This window comes from Cherax quadricarinatus, chromosome 7 (genome assembly GCF_038502225.1).
Source record: "Cherax quadricarinatus isolate ZL_2023a chromosome 7, ASM3850222v1, whole genome shotgun sequence".
Classification (NCBI taxonomy): domain Eukaryota; kingdom Metazoa; phylum Arthropoda; class Malacostraca; order Decapoda; family Parastacidae; genus Cherax; species Cherax quadricarinatus.
This window is the reverse complement of record NC_091298.1, coordinates 59,706,578-59,725,297: the sequence shown is the minus strand read 5'-3', so window position 1 is coordinate 59,725,297 and position 18,720 is coordinate 59,706,578. Positions and strand designations below refer to the sequence as shown.

The window sequence follows — 18,720 nt, the reverse complement described above, 5'->3', positions numbered from 1 at the left end:
GCAGAAATGAAGTATGAAACCTCGGCTGAGCACTGCGTAAGACTTATTATATGCCAAGGTGGGCAAAGTGTACAGAGAAAACGTCAGTAGATAAAGAAAAATGGTTCTTATCATTCCTTGCCCTAATCGGGAATTCCTAGACGCTGAATGAACCCCTTTAGTTGTAGGGTAGGAGACGCTGGACGGCGGTGCCGGCAGCGTGGGTACGGCCCACACAACACTCCAGCTTCAGAACCTCTCGTGACGGCATGGCAAGTGGTTCTCTACACCTCTCTTCCGACACCCCACCTTCCCAGCAGCATGGACTATTACGGTTTTCGCGGTAACACTGCGAGTTTCTCTCTGTGGTGATAGTGCCGGTGGAGGCCACTGTGACTCGGTTAAGGGGGTCGCGTCGAGTTATTGGAAGCGAGTTTAGGTGCTAAGAAGATCGTTGGGGTTTAAATGCCATAAGAGAAGTGGATGGTTGCCAACGAGCAGATTGGACCAAAACTTGTTCCATACCCCTACTGTGTACCACTTGCCATGTGCCATAGCCATGTACTGCTGACCTGCCCAGTGTGAACCACGTCCTCGAGCCACATCGTTCGTTTTCCGACGCTTTGAAGTGCAAGAAGTCAGGTTATGAGAGGTGAAGGTAGCCTTGAATACTCGTCCCAACCCACACACTAAGTGCCTTTTTTAAAACTCCAGCCAGATACTGTAGACAGGTGTCGCTAACAAAAGTGTGTGCTTGTTCCCCGGTGCATCGTTGTAGTTACTGTGAGAGAGGATAAGGAAAGTGTGTGTGGAAAATATAAAGGGTTAGTGGGACAGATGTTAGTGTGTAGACAGTTTCTGTTGGATTTTTATTGTCAAGGTGCTAACTGCTCCTACTCTAGTACCTTGACCTAAACTCTCTACGCTGACCAGTTACGCTATTCTCAACAAAAACTTAAAATTGTTGTATGTATAGTTGCAAAATTTTGCTTGAACTCTTCTGCCCATTACGCGGTTATCAACTAAATATAACTTCAAAACCGTTATGTATGTAACTGGTTGCACAATTTAACATCCCGGTGAGGTAAAAAAAAAAAACCTGCATTGGTAACGAGTGAAAGTGAAAATTATCCAATAGCGTAGAGATCCTCTCATTGGAAGAGTCAGTGTGCATAACCCGAAACGAGGGAACTTGAAAAAGCAGAACAGGTCGGGTTATTAAGAGTGGTTTGGCATTTAAGGAGCGGAGTTATCCACTTGATCTGTGTGAGGTGTGACTAAGACAGCAGGAGCAGCAGCATCAGTACACCATGAAGGCCGTGGGCGCGGGCGTGGTGCTCCTCGACACCCACAAAGGTTACCTCCAACTTACCCCAGAAGCCCTGGAAAAACTCATCAGCCGGGAGCCAATCTCTGACCACTATGAGGTGGAACAGACTCCATTTGCTAGGTAAATATCTTGCAAATACTATTGTCTTTTGAGTTCTTCCTCATTTCGGTTGAGGTTTCAATAGCGACAATTAAATGGACTGGGTTTAAATCTAGCTGTCGAGGAATTTTTTTGGTGGTGGTGGTGATGTATATTGCTTGGTGATAGTGGGCAACCTCCTGCAATGTTGCTCACGACTTATATGGCATGATACACACTTGTTCCTATCTATATATCACATTTACACTTACAAATCTCTATACTCACGACACGATACAGTCGGATATAATAGTTTATTCAAATTCAGTATATACGAGTAAAAATGAATTATTTATATAGTTGCAATAAACATTATTATTGCATACATTGGTAGACTGTCCTCTTCAAGGAAGGTTCCTTGATGTTGGTCAGGGGCTCTTGATCTAGGGAACTGGAGCTGTGCTCCAGTTCCCCGAATTAAGCCTAAATACCTTCCATCCCCCCTACAGGCGGTGTATAATCCTACGGGTTTAGCGCTTCCCCCTTGAGGACAAATTCCAACTACTCCGTTATGGAAAACTGGAGGAGATAATAACTAGAACAGAGTATACTACTGACTCCGGCCATACAATAGAGCGGAAAAATAATGTAAGGGACCTGGGAGTAGTAATGTCTGAGGATCTCACTTTCAAGGATCACAACAGTGCCACGATCGCACGTGTAAAGAAAATGATAGGATGGATAATGAGAACTTTCAAAACGAGAGATGCCAAGCCCATGATGATCCTTTTCAAATCACTTGTTCTCTCTAGGCTGGAATACTGCTGTACATTAACATCTCCATTCAAAGCAGGTGAAATCGCAGATCTAGAGAGTGTACAGAGATCCTTTACTGCACGTATAAGTTCTGTCAAGCACCTTAACTACTGGGAACGCTTGGAAGCACTTGACTTGTACTCGTTGGAACGCAGGAGGGAGAGATATATCATAATCTACACTTGGAAAATCTTGGAAGGAATGGTCCCAAATCTGCACACAGAAATCACTCCCTACGAATGTAAAAGACTGGACAGGCGATGCAAAATGCCCCCAATAAAAAGTAGGGGCGCCATTGGTACACTAAGAGAAAACACCATAAGTGTCCGGGGCCCAAAACTGTTCAACAGCCTCCCATCAAGCATTAGGGGAATTGCCAATAAACCCCTGGCTGCCTTCAAGAGAGCTGGACAGATACCTAAAGTCAGTGCCGGATCAGCCGGGCTGTGGCTCGTACGTTGGACTGCGTGCGGCCAGCAGTAACAGCCTAGTTGATCAGGCCCTGATCCATTGGGAGGCCTGGTCATGGACCGGGCCGCGGGGGCGTTGATCCCCGGAATAACCTCCAGGTTGATTATAATAATGGTAGATGGCGTAGAATTAACTTAAAGTAGCTCATTCACTGTGTAACTTTAACTGGGATTTAATAATTTGTTCATGTGCTTTTGGTAAAAAAATAGTGTCAAAATATAAATATATTTATTCGAACTAGCTGCCTTATAAGACACCTCGTTTTTATTTAAAGCTGTATCAAGTGTCTTCGGTTAGCCTTGAAAGCTGTGTGTAAAACATTTAATTGACGTAAATTACACCTAATTAGTTTAATAGATGCTGTTATATAAATTTTTGGTCTACCGGCTAAACTTTAATGAGTAAGCAAGTTTGTCTTGGCCTTTTCTCAAATTCTTTTTTATTAATGGCAATGCTTGCGTAAAATGAAATATTGCGTATGAACTTAATGTTATGTGGACGTTGTATTATTTGTGTGTATTGTGGTCTGAACTTTACTATCTTGTTGGACAGTTGTATAATATATAATGTACACCCCTTCAAGGGGCGTGCCTTGATGTTGGCAAAGGGTTCTTGGTCCAAGGAATTGGAGGTGCCTTACTTCCTCGGAGGGTGACTTCTTCGTGAATATAAATAATATATTGTTGTTTGGGATTAACGTGTATATGCTGTGAAGCAGTGCGTAAAAGTGTGCAGGTGCATGGGGACTTTTTTTTTTTTTAATAGATGGTAGTTTGCTTTACAGTAATTATTTATGGATCATTTATATCACAAGTCACTATTTTCAATAGTTTAAGTGTATGACGCACACATTTTGAAAGACTTGTTGTCAAACTTTAAAAAGCCATTATCGCACAGGCCAGCTAAATTTGATATCCGCGAGATTGTCGTTTAACATTTATCTTTCTTCGTAAAAGGAGAAAGGCAGGGCGGGTGCCCTGCCATTTACTCACACCTGCCGTCGACCCATCCCCCCCCCCCTCCATCTTCCCCGAAAAATCTGTATTCCATTGGGGAAACCTTATGTGGTCCCCCGAAAGTGACAGCACAATGGCATCATTGCTTTTGTTTACATACTGAGAGGACTCCAGATTCCTCCCCATCCCACCAAGAATAGTTAGGTTAGCGTAGTAAAAATATGCATGTGGCGATATATATTTAAGTAGCACAGGATGTATATTCCGAGAGGTATGTGTGTGTGTATATATACGCATGGATTTTAATTCTTAATGACCATCGTGCAATCGATAGGCTTTAACCCTGACAAACCAACCATGTGGTGAATATGACGCGTGCAACATTTAGATATCTTTATTGACAAGACATTTAGCCTGCGCAGCAGGTTTCAGTCTACTACAGAGGTAACTCATAAAATGAAGGCAGTTGAAGTGTACATATTAAGATGTACAGTCTCAACCATGAATATAATAATACTCGATTCATTTGCTGCAGTCGTGAGTTACATATTGGTGGTACGCAGAGTTAGTCGGTGGTGTTGTAAGTTGCAATGTGTGTGGTTGAGCTAGCTCACATCCTTAATGACCCTTTTGCTGCCAATCGGCTATGAACTAACCCAGCCAACCAGTCACACAACTAGTTCATGTTTTCAAGGCTTTCGAGTCTTCTAATTTCATGTGAGTAATTCTTTATAAGAATATAAGAACTGGGGAGCACTCGCTAGACATACTGGACCGTACTAGACAGGCCTTACACCCAGCCTTTCCCTAGTCAAACACCAGGGGCCAGATCAACCAGGCTGTAATGGATATGTGGGGGAGGGGGGCAACAACAGCCTGGTTGACTAGGCAGACAACAGACGAGCCTGGCTCCGTGAGTAGAAAAACTGGGAACTCATCAAAGATATATCAGAGGTCCCTTATAGTGAGTCATTATGATAGGACCACATCAAATTTATAGCCTTTCCCTTTAATTTGTGTATGCTCAGATTCCTCATTTGTCGTAATTTTTATTACTGTTCGATATTAACATACACAAATGTATACATTACGAGGAAAGTAACAGTAAAAAAAAAGTCTTAGTGCCTCCAAAGATGGTGTGCAATATTTGTAAACACGAAAGTGCTCGTGTATTTGTTAGCTTATTTTTTTTCAATGAACTTAGTGATTTATTATGTGTGTGTTTGTGTATGAGAGAGAGAGAGAGAATGTTTTGTACATCATGCAGACGTTGACTCACAATGTTGTTGTTATTGTAGCTACTGGTCCAAAAGCCTTTGTCTGCCCTAGCGGCCCTCTTGAATCCTCTTGGTCCCTCCCTCCTCTTGCACTATGTTCCCCTTGTCCGAACAATGAGTGATAACAAACACCTTCTGTGAGTCATGAAATTCACGGTTGAGTGGGTGATGAAATACTGTTTCATCCCTCTCCGTATCTAGGTCTTGCTCTCTCTTTTCGCTCTCCTTCCCTCCCCATTCCCCTCCCTATTTTGTCAGTCATTCGCCTATCCACTTTCTTAATTATCACTAAATATTTTCTATTTTCACTGTTGTAGGTCACCAGTTTTCCCTCATGTTTCAGAAAACCTATTATCTTTTTTTTGTTATGCTGTCGGGAAACTGGTTCCCTTCTTACGGTATACTAAGTTAAAGCAGTTTTCGAACACACACTGCACCAGAAAACCGGTTCCCTGTGTCGTGTATTTACCAAAAATTTCGCTTTGTTGTATCAGGAAACCAGTTTTCCCCCTCAAGGCATACTGTAAACCAATTTTCCCCTCATGCTATACTAGTAAACCAATTCTCCGCTCGTGCTATACTGGTAAACCAATTTTCCGCTCATGGTATACTGGTAAACCAAATTTCCCCTCATGCTATAGTGGTAAACCAGCTTTCCCCTTACGCTGTACCAGGAAACGGGTTTCCCTCGTGGCTTACCAGGAAACTGGTTCCCCTCATCCTGTTCAAGGAAACTGGTTTCCCTCATGCTGTACAAGGAAACTGCTTCCCCTCATGCTGTATCAGGAAACTGGCTTGTATGTACTTTAACAGTAAACCGGTTTTCCCTCTGTTATAGTATAGAACCAGTTTTTTTCTCCTGTACTCTAGTATGTTTTACTGTACCAGAAAACGGGTTTCCATTCCTATGCCTTACTAGGTAACAATTGATTTCCCTTCTGCCATACCAGGAAACCGCTTGGGCCTCCTGTTCCAGGAAACAGATTTCCCTTTTCGCAAGAATTGCCAACTTTGTCCTAATATTGATTTTCGAATCTTGCGGTTAACTAATTCCCGCTGAATTTTAGTAATATATCTTTGTATACAAGGAAATTTTTATCACAGGTCACCCTGAAATTTTTATCCTAATTTACCATGAGATAGTGTGTTATATTTCACGCCTCGGTCAGATGACCAAAAGCTACAGCTGTGGGTCATCATATGACTTAAGACCCGCGTCAAAAAACACTCTTGTTGCCTGACAAACCTTACCTAACCTAGCCTTTGTGCTTGAAGCTGTAAGAAATAGAGACGGTTATTTTGCAGGTACTTCGTAGCTCAAAAGTAGAATTTTCGACTCGACCAAGGATCTGGGCGCAATTCAGGGTGAGGCCAGGGCAACGCTGCTATAATTTGTTGCCCATGTTTAGCAGCAAATGGATACCTAGGAGTTTACCGACAGTTTGGAGCGTCCTAAAGAGAACCTAAGATCCTTGAAGAATTAGACACGTGTGCAGCATATGGGTATCTATTTGTAGACGTTTAGCTGACCAGTGACGTTATCAGTACAAGGACATAATGTGAAGAATTACATACAAAAGATGAGATAATCAGTCCCTCAGCCTCTTAGTTGAAGAGCACTGTACGGTGCTTTTCACCAATTATAATGTGAAGAGCACATTATGGTTGACATAATGTGAAGAGCACCGTACGGTGGTCTTCACATAGTGTCCTTGTATTGGTAAAGCCACTGGTTGGCGGAACGTCTGTAAATAAAGATAACCAGATGTTGCACATGTCTAATTCTTCCTCTTGTCGGTATTGTATACCATTTATGTACACCTGAGAGATTCTTAAAGGAAATAAGCCACACTACTTGACTTAATTAAGTAAAGATTATCCAAGGTTATTAGTCTTCCGGGGCCACGAATCTGAATAAAGCATTAATGTAAGCTTCTCGTACTTGCTCCCACTCGTGTATCTGCCGAACCCTCTTTAGGCTAGTCAAGTGGTTTGCTTAATTTGACTTTATCTAAGTTTAATCCACTTGTTTTAGAATTTAAAGCTAATCATCAGAAACTCACTTTTGTAAATTGATAAAAGAACTGCTAATTATTGGTTTGGTTAATGATTATTAATCTGCACAAAAAGCAAATGTACAAAAGGGTAATTTTGATTTTTATGCCGTTTTAATATTATTATTTTTTTTATTATCACACTGGCCGATTCCCACCAAGGCAGGGTGGCCCGAAAAAGAAAAACTTTCACCATCATTCACTCCATCACTGTCTTGCCAGAAGGGTGCTTTACACTACAGTTTTTAAACTGCAACATTAACACCCCTCCTTCAAGTATGATGTGCCCAAACCTTTTACTACATGTACGGTTTCATAATGCATTTCCGTTTACCTGTTTCGACCTTGGGGATCCATAACTAATTACCACACGATTGTCATTTCTGGTACATTCAGAATAGCCAGTGCTCCAATGGTTTCAGAGAACAGGATTTTATTGCCAAAAACTTAACATAAACTTGTTACCATCATTCATATACCTGTTGGGACAGTTTCCCAAGCTGAGACCAAGAATAAGGACAGTGTATTTGTAGGTTCACGAATTCGCCAGCTCATGACCAGCTATGATTTTCAGATGACAGTGAATGACGTAGAATTAACAGCTTGGCATTTGTTCAAGAATATTTGCATTTTTGGGGGTCAGGCAGAGCCAACAACGACTGGGCTGCAACATGTCGCTTGAACCTGCATTTTCTCTACTTATTTTTTTTATTTAATTCGCTAACGTAAGTAACGAGTATCGAGAAAGATTTTATGAAGATGTTCCAGAAATGGAAACTCGCTGCAAAGGTAAAATTTAGTCCCCCCCAAATTAGTCCGGTGCTGGATGTTGCCTACAGACGATATCACGCTAAACATGAAGTGTACGTTATTCTGATTGTCATAATTCTTTTTGCTTCCACATTAGTTGTATATAGGAGTTTTGTCTAAATATAACATGAAGGAACACTGCAACAGGCCTACTGGCCCATGCTTCAAGTCCCAGTTACCTACTGGCCCAATATAGTCGGGTTCAACTCACATCCACTCATGTATTTTTCTAACCTATTTTTAAAACAACACACCGTTTTAGCTTCAATAATGTTACTCGGGAGTTTGTTCCATTCATCCACAACTCTATTCTCAAACCAGTGCTTTCCTATATCCTTTCTAAATTTAGATTTTTCTAGTTGGAAACCATTGTTGTGAGCCCTGTCTTGATTAGATACGTTTAGCACATTATTTACATCTCCTTTATTTATTCCTGTTTTCCATTTATGCACCTCAGTCATATCCCTCCTAATTCTACGCCTTTCTAGAAAGTGCAGATTCAGGGCTCTCAGTCTATCCTTGTAGGAAAGATTTCTGATAGATACATAGGATCAAATTTGTCATCCTTTGTACGTTTTCCAGCGCATTTATATCCATTCTGTAATACGGTGACCAGAACTGTGCAGCATAATCTAAATGAGGCCTAACCAATGATATATAGAGTTGAAGAATAACCTAAGGACTCGCGTTATTTCATAAGTAAGACACATGTGCAACAGGTATCTTTATTCCAAAATGTTTTGCTTACACAGTAGGCATCTTCAGTAGAGTACAGAAGAGTTAGCAGAAGCAGTAGAGATGTGAAGACGATGTAATCGGTCCACCCTTGAAGACGTAGTTTTGAGGTGGCCAGTCCCTCAGCCTGGAGAAGAGTTTGCTTCATGGTCTGGAACAGTGTGAAGTTGAAGCGACAGTAGGAAGGCTTATATACTGTGAGGCGCAGCCCTATTTAAATCCATATACACTATCATATTAATTGCCATGATCTACCTCTTCAAATACCTTAGTGACGTTAGTAAATTCGTAAGGAGTGGCCCTTTGTAAAACCGTGCTGAAATTCGTTAATCAGTTTCTCTCAAGGTGACTTGGAATAGGCTCGGCAATTATTGATTCCATCAATTTTCCCCACAGTAGAGGTTAGACTTATTGGTCTCTAGTTTGAAGTCCCACTAGGCAAGATGCTGCATATAATTGGGACCTCTCCCTAAGACCTAATTAAATCTATATCTGACCAAACCATACCACGGGCGGGAATAGAACCCGCGATCAGACTCTCAAAACTCCAGACCGTCGCGTTAGCCACTGGACCCGCCCGTGGTATGGTTTGTTTGCAATCGTGTCATTACGATTTCGTGAGTCATGTTAACGGCTTTGAGGGGACTTGAGCTAGAGTTCGTCACGGCCACGCTAGCTGGAGATTCTACTTTAAAAACTTGCATTTGTGGTCACAGTGGTGCCTATGCTAACCTTCCTATGGTGTAGAAATCTTATTGTGGCTAGCTGGTCCAGGGGCTAACGCGACGGTCTGGAGTTTTGAGACTTTCTGATCGCGGGTTCTATCCCCACCCGTGGTATGGTTTGTTTGCAATCGTGTCATTAAGATTTCGTGAGTCAAATCTATATCTGTCCTGTACTTATCTTGCAATTCTTGTCTCCTGCCCTTCCCAATATCGTTTCCACCAGCACTGAGGCAGATAATAGGCTTGTTCCCATTACTGACACAATATCCAACCTGTTGACTACATCACCAACACCAGTTCCAGGAACACATCTTATTATTTAAAAAATGCGATGAGCTACGCAAAAAGTATTTTCATATTCTTGATGTGCTACACATTCTTTTTTTCAAATTCTGAATCAGCATAGTTGATTTAGTGACTCGGACATGAAATGGTGCATGTATATATTTTAACCTAAAATTTGTACAGTGGTACAAAGAGAAAAAAAGAGGAAAATACATATAGGAAGGAGCACATTTGTTTGAGGCATTATCTGCTTAGTTAGTTTGTGATTAAGACTGTATAGTCCTTGTGGCTTAGCGCTTCTTTTTGATTATAATAATAATGTGATTAAGACATGTGGAGCAACTAACCTCCAGTTTGATCATTCAGAAGGGCTCTTGGTGCAAGGAATTGGATAGGTCCTTCCCTTCTTGGGATCGAACCTGATTGCCTCCCATTCCCCGAGGCGCTATATGACCTCTACGGGCTTAGTGCTACCCTTAAATATAATCAGGCCACAGTGGTGACTTGTAGGTACATCAGTTGCAAGGCATCATTTGCCGTCGGCACTATAGTGTAGTAACGAAAGTGCTAATTCGTAGCCTCGAGAACAGGAGCACTGCTGGTAGCCCATGCGAGTCAGGTCCTCACACCAAATATGCCGTCTAATCTATTTGTAAAGCTTCCCCCTCCCCCCAGTCACTCGAGGGAAGTTCTTCGATACCGATGAGATACTCCTAATTCAAGTAATTGGGCCTGATCTTCCCTTCTTTAGATCCAACCTGATTGCCTCGCATACCCCTTAGTGCTATACGACCAATTGGTTTATGATTATAACCCCCTCCCCCGATAAATGTGTTAAGAATAAATATTAATCTATCCGAAGTATTTTCTTTGTATTACATGAAAACACTAGCACTGCAGTAGGCCTATTGGCCCATGCCACGCAGGGCCTACTCTTGGCTAAGTATTTGCTTCAAATACACGTTTTTGGTGAAAGCTTTCGCAAAACATTTCCTAATCTACAGCGTTTTCCCGGAGTCACGAAGCCTCGTCCTTGATTTTTGCGAAAGCCGTCGAAAGTTTAGCGATTTCACCTTTGTGGAGCGAAGTTAGAACAACAATATTGGGAGTGAGAAAGTTTTAAGTGGCTTACAAAGACTGGTTGGTTGTCTTGGGTAGGGGTGGTTTACTGGTGTTTCCCACTTTAGCACAGTCTGCTATGGCAGTCTACATGTCTGAGTGCATTCAAACTGACGATTTTTTTTACTAGTCTTGTCTGGCTCTTAAACCTATGTGACGAGTTTGTTAATGGTGTACAGTACCGACAAGTTGATAATAAGACGCATATACAACACTTAGGCATTTTTATTCAAAATAAAGACAACCAGGTGTTGTACATGTCTTAGTTATAGACTTTACCCTTTTTCTTGAAATCAGGAAGTTCATTATTTATAAAACACTTCGACTAATAACAAGTTTAATACAACTATACACTGGCGCTTTTATCTTAAGCTATAATACAAAAGAATAAACTGTTTAGTCATGCACATCTCCCTCTTAAAGGTGCCTTGATGTGGCTAAGGGTTCTTAATCCAAGCAGTTGGAGGTAATTAGATCAAACCTGATTACCTCCCATTTCACAGGCGTTGTTACGTCCTTGCGGGTTAAACGCTTCCTCGTATAATAATAAATAATAATAATAATAATCTTGATGGGAATTTCTTAACGTCAAGGAAACCACTTACTCATGCAGATCCTCGTCACTAGGCTACGATAATTGGCTTGATATTGATTATACTTGAATAACTGACATAGCCTTCTCAGTTGCTCTAGAAAAAACTAGCTGAGCATATGATTTTTACCCTCACAACATGAGTCATACTGACTTCATTGCCATGATTATAATTACCGTAATATGGGTGATGAAATATGCATTATACTACGCTTTAAATAATGCTTAGTTTACCTGTCGAAACGCAACCAAGGGCTCTTGATCCCAAAAACAGTAACTGCCTTGTCAGTCATTGTATTCAACTTGAATACAACTCCGAGTCCCCAGGCATTATATGACCTCCCTGCAGATTAACCACTTCCCCTTGAAAATGGCCTTCCTTAATATGCCTTTAGACACCATTAGTTCCAGCACTCTAGTTCCATCACCCCCACCATAGTTCCAGCGCCCCCACCATAGTTCCAGCGCCCCCACCACAGTTCCAGCGCCCCCACCACAGTTCCAGCTCCAGCGCCCCCACCCCAGTTCCATCACCCCCACCAGAGTTCCAGCGCCCCCACCACAGCTCCAGCGCCCCCACCACAGCTCCAGCGCCCCCACCACAGCTCCAGCGCCCCCACCACAGTTCCAGCGCCCCTACCACAGTTCCAGCTCCAGCGCCCCCACAGTTCCAGCTCCAGCGTCCCCACCATAGTTCCAGCGCCTCACTACAGTTCCAGCTTCATAATTCCAGCTCCAGCGCCCCACCATAATGCCAGCTCCAGCGCCCCACCATAATACCAGCTCCAGCGCCCCCACCACAGTTCCAGCTCCAGCGTCCCCTCCATAGTTCCAGCACCCTTTACTTTTGATTAGTTTCGAGAGAGTACTCTCGGAGCCCGGCCATGGGGAAAGGCTCGTTTGATGCTTGTCTGGTCAACCAGGCTGTTGCTGCTGGAGGCCCGCTACCCCACATATCCATCACAACCTGGTTGATCTGGCACTTGGTCAAGATACATGTCCAGTTTCCTCATGAAGGCTTCTACATTTGTTCCAGCCGTGTTTCTGATGTGATAAGATGTTGAGTAGTCTGGGTGTTCCATTGTGCCCACCGTACCCCCACCTTAGTTCCAGCGCCCCTATAGTTCCAGTACCACTGACTGGGTTAGCTTATGACAGATTCGTGTCAGGTGATCTGCCCTAATAAATAAATAAATAAATAAACAAAGTTGTGAAAATATAAACAGTACTAGAGGTTCTAGCACACTCAAGTTGTGAGGGAGGAGAGAGAATTTCTTTATTTTCCAACTATATTACTGGACATGTTTGTTACCATATTGCACTAATGAAAAGGGAATACTATACAAATTTAGTTTATAACGACTTAAAAAATCATCAAAAAATCATCTTAATTGTGACATTTAACGACCAATTCGCTTGGCAATTGATGTCTTGCCAAATGGCCGTGAGCTTCTTTATATCTAAGTATCGAACGTGATTATGTTCAGCAATTAAAAGGAAAGCGGAGATTACAGTAAGAGTAACAGCATGTGTATACAGTATATTATAAAGGTGATTTAGTAAATAAAAGATTGGTCGCCAGGAGACGTCAGAAAAGTTTGAGTTTGTACGTGATGACTAGTATTTTTTTTTTCTGGGATAAACCATAATGTTTATCCTACGCAGTTGAATTTGCAGGCAACGAATTGTTATTCGGCGTCTGCTCGTATAGAATGCCTAGGCATAATAGAGGCTCTCTTTGCATTGCAACCCACTATTGTATAAACACAATCTCAATGTACTGTTTGCAAAGATATTAAATAAATAAATAAATACCAGCTCTAAGCACGCTTAACATTCGCTCCCCCCCCCCCCCTAAACGATGCGACACGCAGTAGTCAACTAAAACGTAGGTGCTTAATTACTGCTAAGTGGACATGGGCAGAAGGTGTAAACTTGCCCCTATGCCTCACCTTGATCAGGATGCGACCCACAATTCCTAAGTTTCGCCCCGCCTAGGCATCTAACTCGAGGCCCTTCGATTGTGATCTGCTTCGCTATTATTTTAACTGACATAAAACTATTAGCATTGCGTGTAATAAGGCACTTATAATCGAACAAAATATTACAAAACTGTATCGACTAGGAGCATTGCGCCAACGATAGAATTCACAGGAAGCTGTTTCTTATTTTCGTCTTCTCAAGCCTGCCTTTTACGGGTATTCCTAAAATTATAGAGTAGGTTAAGGTTGGTAGTCAGCAGCCACCCAGGGAGGTATTACCGTCCTCCTGCCAGTGTGAAACTGAAGCCTCTTAAATGTTTTGCTCTGGCATAATTTTTAGTCTTTTTGTCCCTTTTAAGATGGCAGACAATTCTTACAAACTCACTATGCACTTACTTTACTTTCCTGCCTGTTTCTTATTAATGTTTATTCCTGTGTTTCCGTGATCTCTACGGGTTTAGCGCTTTCTGGATATGTATCTCTTTAATACCGGTATTTTCTTGACAGTTTAGGAGGCCTAATCGGAAGCCGTGCCACGGAGGGAATGACCCCCGAGATATATAAAGTAAATTGCTAGTACACTTTTAAATTGCTGGTAATTATAAATTTCCGGGAGCCAGATGAGATTTTTTTTTTTGAGGGACTTACGTAGGCTTTACGTGAAATGTTTTGTACTCGAGCATATGGAAGCAGCTCAGGTGCTCCAGCAGGTGACTCTAGGTTCAGATGCCTTGATGGGACATCGTTGAAATCACTAGCGTAGGGTAGGATGTGCTGGATGATTGAAGGGTAAGATCTAAACTTTTGTAAGCATGATGTTATTCTCTCTCTCCCTCCCATTCCTCTTTATCCTTCCTCTTTTCCCTTCCTCTTTTCCCTTCCAATTGTTTACACATTGTATAGGGCTTACCTGCTTTGATGCTTAGAATACACTTGCTTTTTGTGGGCATTCCTCAGTCATTCCATCACTGCCTTCCTCTGTCCTTCCATTACTGCCTTCCTCTGTCCTTCCATTACTGCCTTCTTTCCTTGCCACACTGCATTCCTCGTTACATTTCTCATTGCAGTCCTCTGCCCCTTCACTGCATTCCTTGGTCTTTCATTGCGTTCGTGTCACTCTATTGCACTCCTTAACACAGTGCACTGAAGTTACATTCTTCAGCAGTTATTATTGTATCCTTGAGTTGCATCTCTGTGTCCAGCATCCTTGAGCGTGTGTATTCCTCGGCATGCGTGTTCCTGTGCATGCGCGCGCGCGTTCTGCAAGTTCGCATGTGTGTGCGCGTGTATTCCTTTTGAGTGCCTATATGTGTTCGCATCCTTGAGTGCATCTCTGTGCGTTCATATTTGCATCCTTAAGTGCTCCTCGGCATCCTTAGAGGGCATCTGTCTCTATGCGTTCATCTCCGCATCCTTGAGGGCTTCTCATCCTTGAGTGAATACCTATGAGCCTGCGTCAACGCACTCGACACATTCCTTGAATCTTTATACAGTTCCCTGTATTGCTCAATCTGCCTCTCAAGTTCATTTGAAAGCCACATTCTCCATCTTGTACCACCACCCCCATCTTATGTTCTACTTGCCTCTGATCTCAATATTTGATACTAGTATCTAATGTCACTTGTATTCCACAACACTACAGTAATACTGAAGACCTTTTATTTTATTTCGTATACATTTCTTTTCGTATCTATTTCATATAATGATTCTTAAATTGTTTACTGTAAATGCGATCCACAGACTAGGTTGTTAATATTAAATTCATCTACTTTTTATAAACGTTAAGTAATAAATCTAACATTACAAATAAATTTAAAGGAACCAACTGTTTTTAAATATACGATTGTTTTAATGACCCTGTGTGTGTGTGTGTGTGTGTGTGTGTGTGTGTGTGTGTGTGTGTGTGTTTGTGTACACTTACTCACCTAGTTGTGGTTGCAGGGGTTAATTCATAGCTCCTGGCCCCGCCTCTTCACTGGCCGCTACAGGGTCACTCTCCCTGTACCATGAGCTTTATCATACCCCTGCCTAAAGCTATGAATGGATCCTGCCTCCACTACATCGCTTCCTAAACTATTCCACTTCCTGACTACTCTGTGACTGAAGAAATAATTCCCAACATCCCTGTCATTCATCTGAGTCTTCAACTTCAACTGTGTCCTGTCCCCTTGTTGCTGTCCCATTTCTGGAACATTGTCTCTGTCCACAGTGTGTGTGTGTGTGTGTGTGTGTGTGTGTGTGTGTGTGTGTGTGTGTGTGTGTGTGTGTGTGTGTGTGTGTGTGTGTGTGTGAATTCACATTTGTAGCTAACACTGCAAATGATTAGTAGTCGTTACGGACCATCCAGGACGGATCGAAGCATAATTCGTGTTTGTTTCCATTTAATGAGCTACAAATCGCTCTCGACTTTCAAAATCCGCGAGGGACGTGTAGAATATGACACACTACCTTGCTGGTTACTACATTAGTAGCACAAGCAGTAACTATAGTAGAAGCTTAGATGAGATAAATCTCTAGTACATTTACTATACATGTTCGTAGTTGTGTATACGTACGTAGTTGTGTATACGTACGTAGTTGTGTATACGTACGTAGTTGTGTATACGTACGTAGTTGTGTATACGTACGTAGTTGTGTATACGTACGTAGTTGTGTATACGTACGTAGTTGTGTATATGTACGTAGTTGTGTATATGTATGTAGTTGTCAGTTCATCTTCAAGGGTCTGCTAAAACCTCAAACCCTCCAGTTCCTTGCATTAACAGACCTTCACCGGCATCAAGTCATTCCTTTACAGAATTAAAATATGGTTGTTAGGGCGTACTATTACGCCAGATGACGCCTTGCGTGGAATTAAAATTTAACATTGTTTCACAACTGCCATTGCAAGGTCGCTAGTGTGCAGATTATACTAATTTATATTACTTTTATGGAGCGTTCATTGTTACTTATATTAACAAGGCCATTTTCATTGTCTATGTGAATAACATTCAAGTTTTTTTTGCGTATACTAACTGCCAGTCTGGAATGTTGGTGTTCTTTAACACAACTCAGACTTAAACAGTTTTAAACGTGTCATGCAACGTTCACTCTGGGAGGAATAGTTTGTCAAGTGGAAGACAGAGGTGGAGGGGCGAGAGAGAGAGGTGGAGGGACGAGAGAGAGTAAGTAAGTAAGTTTATTCAGGTATACACAAATACAGTTACATAGAATTATCATACATAGCAGCATGTGTGTAGAGAACCTAGGATAACCCAAAAAAGTCAGACAGTGACTTATTTCCATTGGGGTCCTTTTACCTTATTTTTATAATATAAGGGTTATAATATTTTCTTATTATTCTACAATGAAGATAACATCTTATTATCATACTAAAAAGACTATCTACTACACCAAGGTCATTAAGACTATCTACAATACGAGGGTCATTACTAGGAATAAGGTAAAATTTACACGTATGTTAGATAAAAAATAGAAAATCATTCCCCTCCCTTTCTGTAGCTACATTCATCAGACACCTTTTGGCACTCTTCTTGAACTGGTTCATGCTATGACTGGCTTTGACATGTGCGGGCAGTCTGTTCCATTCCTTTATTGCTGTACAATAAAAGGTGTTTGAAGCCTGGCCACTGACTGTGGGTACTACAAAGTTGTGCTCTCTCCCCCTAGTACTATGATTGCTTTGGTTCCCAACCTTGACAAAATTGACAGCAAGATATTCTGGACATTGTTTGTGAGCAATTTTATAAACATGATTTAGCTTCAGTTGTTTTACTCTGTCTTCAACATTCAGCATATCCAACTGCTGTAATTCATCCTGGCCTACATGTTCTCTTGGTCCCAGCCCCAGGATGAATCTTACGATTTTGTTCTGGGTGATTTGCAGTCTATCTTTCAGTTTTTTTTGTCAAGGCAGAGTACCAAGAAGAGCAAGCGTAATCCATATGGCAGGAGGGACGAGAGAGAGGTGGAGGGGCGCGCGCGCGCGCGCGAGAGAGAGAGAGAGAAATGGAGGGGCGCGAGAGAGGTGGAGGGGCGCGCGAGAGAGAGAGGTGGATGGGCGCGCGAGAGAGAGAGGTGGAGGGGCGAGAAAGAGAGGTGTGAAGGGGCGAGAAAGAGAGGTGTGAAGGGGCGAGAAAGAGAGAGGTGAAGGGGCGAGAAAGAGAGAGGTGAAGGGGCGAGAAAGAGAGAGGTGAAGGGGCGAGAAAGAGAGGTGAAGGGGCGAGAAAGAGAGAGGTGAAGGGGCGAGAAAGAGAGATGTGAAGGGGCGAGAGAGCGAGATGTGAAGGGGCGAGAGAGCGAGATGTGAAGGGGCGAGAGAGCGAGATGTGAAGGGGCGAGAGAGCGAGATGTGAAGGGGCGAGAGAGCGAGATGTGAAGGGGCGAGAGAGCGAGATGTGAAGGGGCGAGAGAGCGAGATGTGAAGGGGCGAGAGAGCGAGATGCGAAGGGGCGAGAGAGCGAGATGTGAAGGGGCGAGAGAGCGAGATGTGAAGGGGCGAGAGGTGGAGGGGCGAGAGCGAGAGGTGGAGGGGCGAGAGCGAGAGAGGCGGAGGGGGCGAGAGGGAGGTGGGGGACAAAAGAGAGGAAGGAAGGAGGGAGGGAGAGATGGGGTGGTGGGGGGGGGAGAAGGTAGGCAGGAAAGCTGAAGGGAAGGATGGAACCCCAACTGCATCTGTCAGTTCAGTGTATATTGCCAGCACAAGATTCACAGATAGCTTCTCCGAATATCGATTCTTTCAAACTTTCCACATAAATTAGTTTGCCTTTATTAAAAAAAATCATTTAACATTTTAACCGAAAGTTAGAAATAATAATTTACAATTATTAAATTGTGCTACTTCAGAGAATATATTTTGGAAGAATGTCTGAGATTGATTGAGTTACCCTTGAGTAGGCAGCAGATAACATGGGTCAGCAGACTACTTATAACCAGGTTTAGATATTCAGAATTTGTGCTGATCACTGACACTGGAGGTAGTAAACAGGTAACTTTAAAACTACTAGTCGCATTGTAATGCTGGTTTAAATTATATTTGATAATGAAAAACGGGAAATAGTTTAAATTTCCAGCGACACTCATCAACTAAAGGAGGGTGACTCACTCTCGCAGAATCCGGTTATTTGTATTTAACATATTCTCCAGTTGCTTGATTTTTTTATTCTTATTTTTTTTTACAGTTCAGCGAGTAGTGTGTGTGTGTTGATCCCGTGTACGTTTGAAGGGCGAGTGTAGGGGTGGTGTTGGTGGTTGTGGATGGTAGTCTTGCACTGTGCTGGGAATGAGAGGTGATGCGGGTATCCGGAGAGGCTGGCTGGCGGCCGTTGGCGGTTTGGTCTCTTCCACCCCTCCCCTTTGGCCTCCCTTCCCTCCCCACCACACTTCCTGCCCTACACATGTACACACACACACGTGTACATGCATGCCTTCTCTCTCTCTCTCTCTCAAGCTTGAAGAACAGGCAGGAGTAACACAAAATGTGCTCAAGTGGATATGTAGGAGCACCTGGAT

At 42.6% G+C, this 18,720-nt stretch overlaps 1 protein-coding gene across 2 annotated transcripts in view; it reads left to right on the top strand.

Annotated features, from left to right (window-relative positions):
- The first annotated feature begins 210 nt into the window (after window positions 1–210).
- The window catches only part of LOC128686888 (serine/threonine-protein kinase 17B), a 100,071-nt gene continuing 81,561 nt past the window's right edge, over window positions 211–18,720 (top strand). The window contains exon 1 of one of the 2 annotated variants that reach the window (XM_070082549.1): window positions 211–1,429. In XM_070082549.1, the coding sequence (XP_069938650.1) occupies window positions 1,290–1,429 (140 nt within the window). In that variant the 5' untranslated portion in view covers window positions 211–1,289. The remainder of the gene's footprint in view (window positions 1,430–18,720) is intronic. The other variant, XM_053774105.2, reaches the window with a different exon arrangement.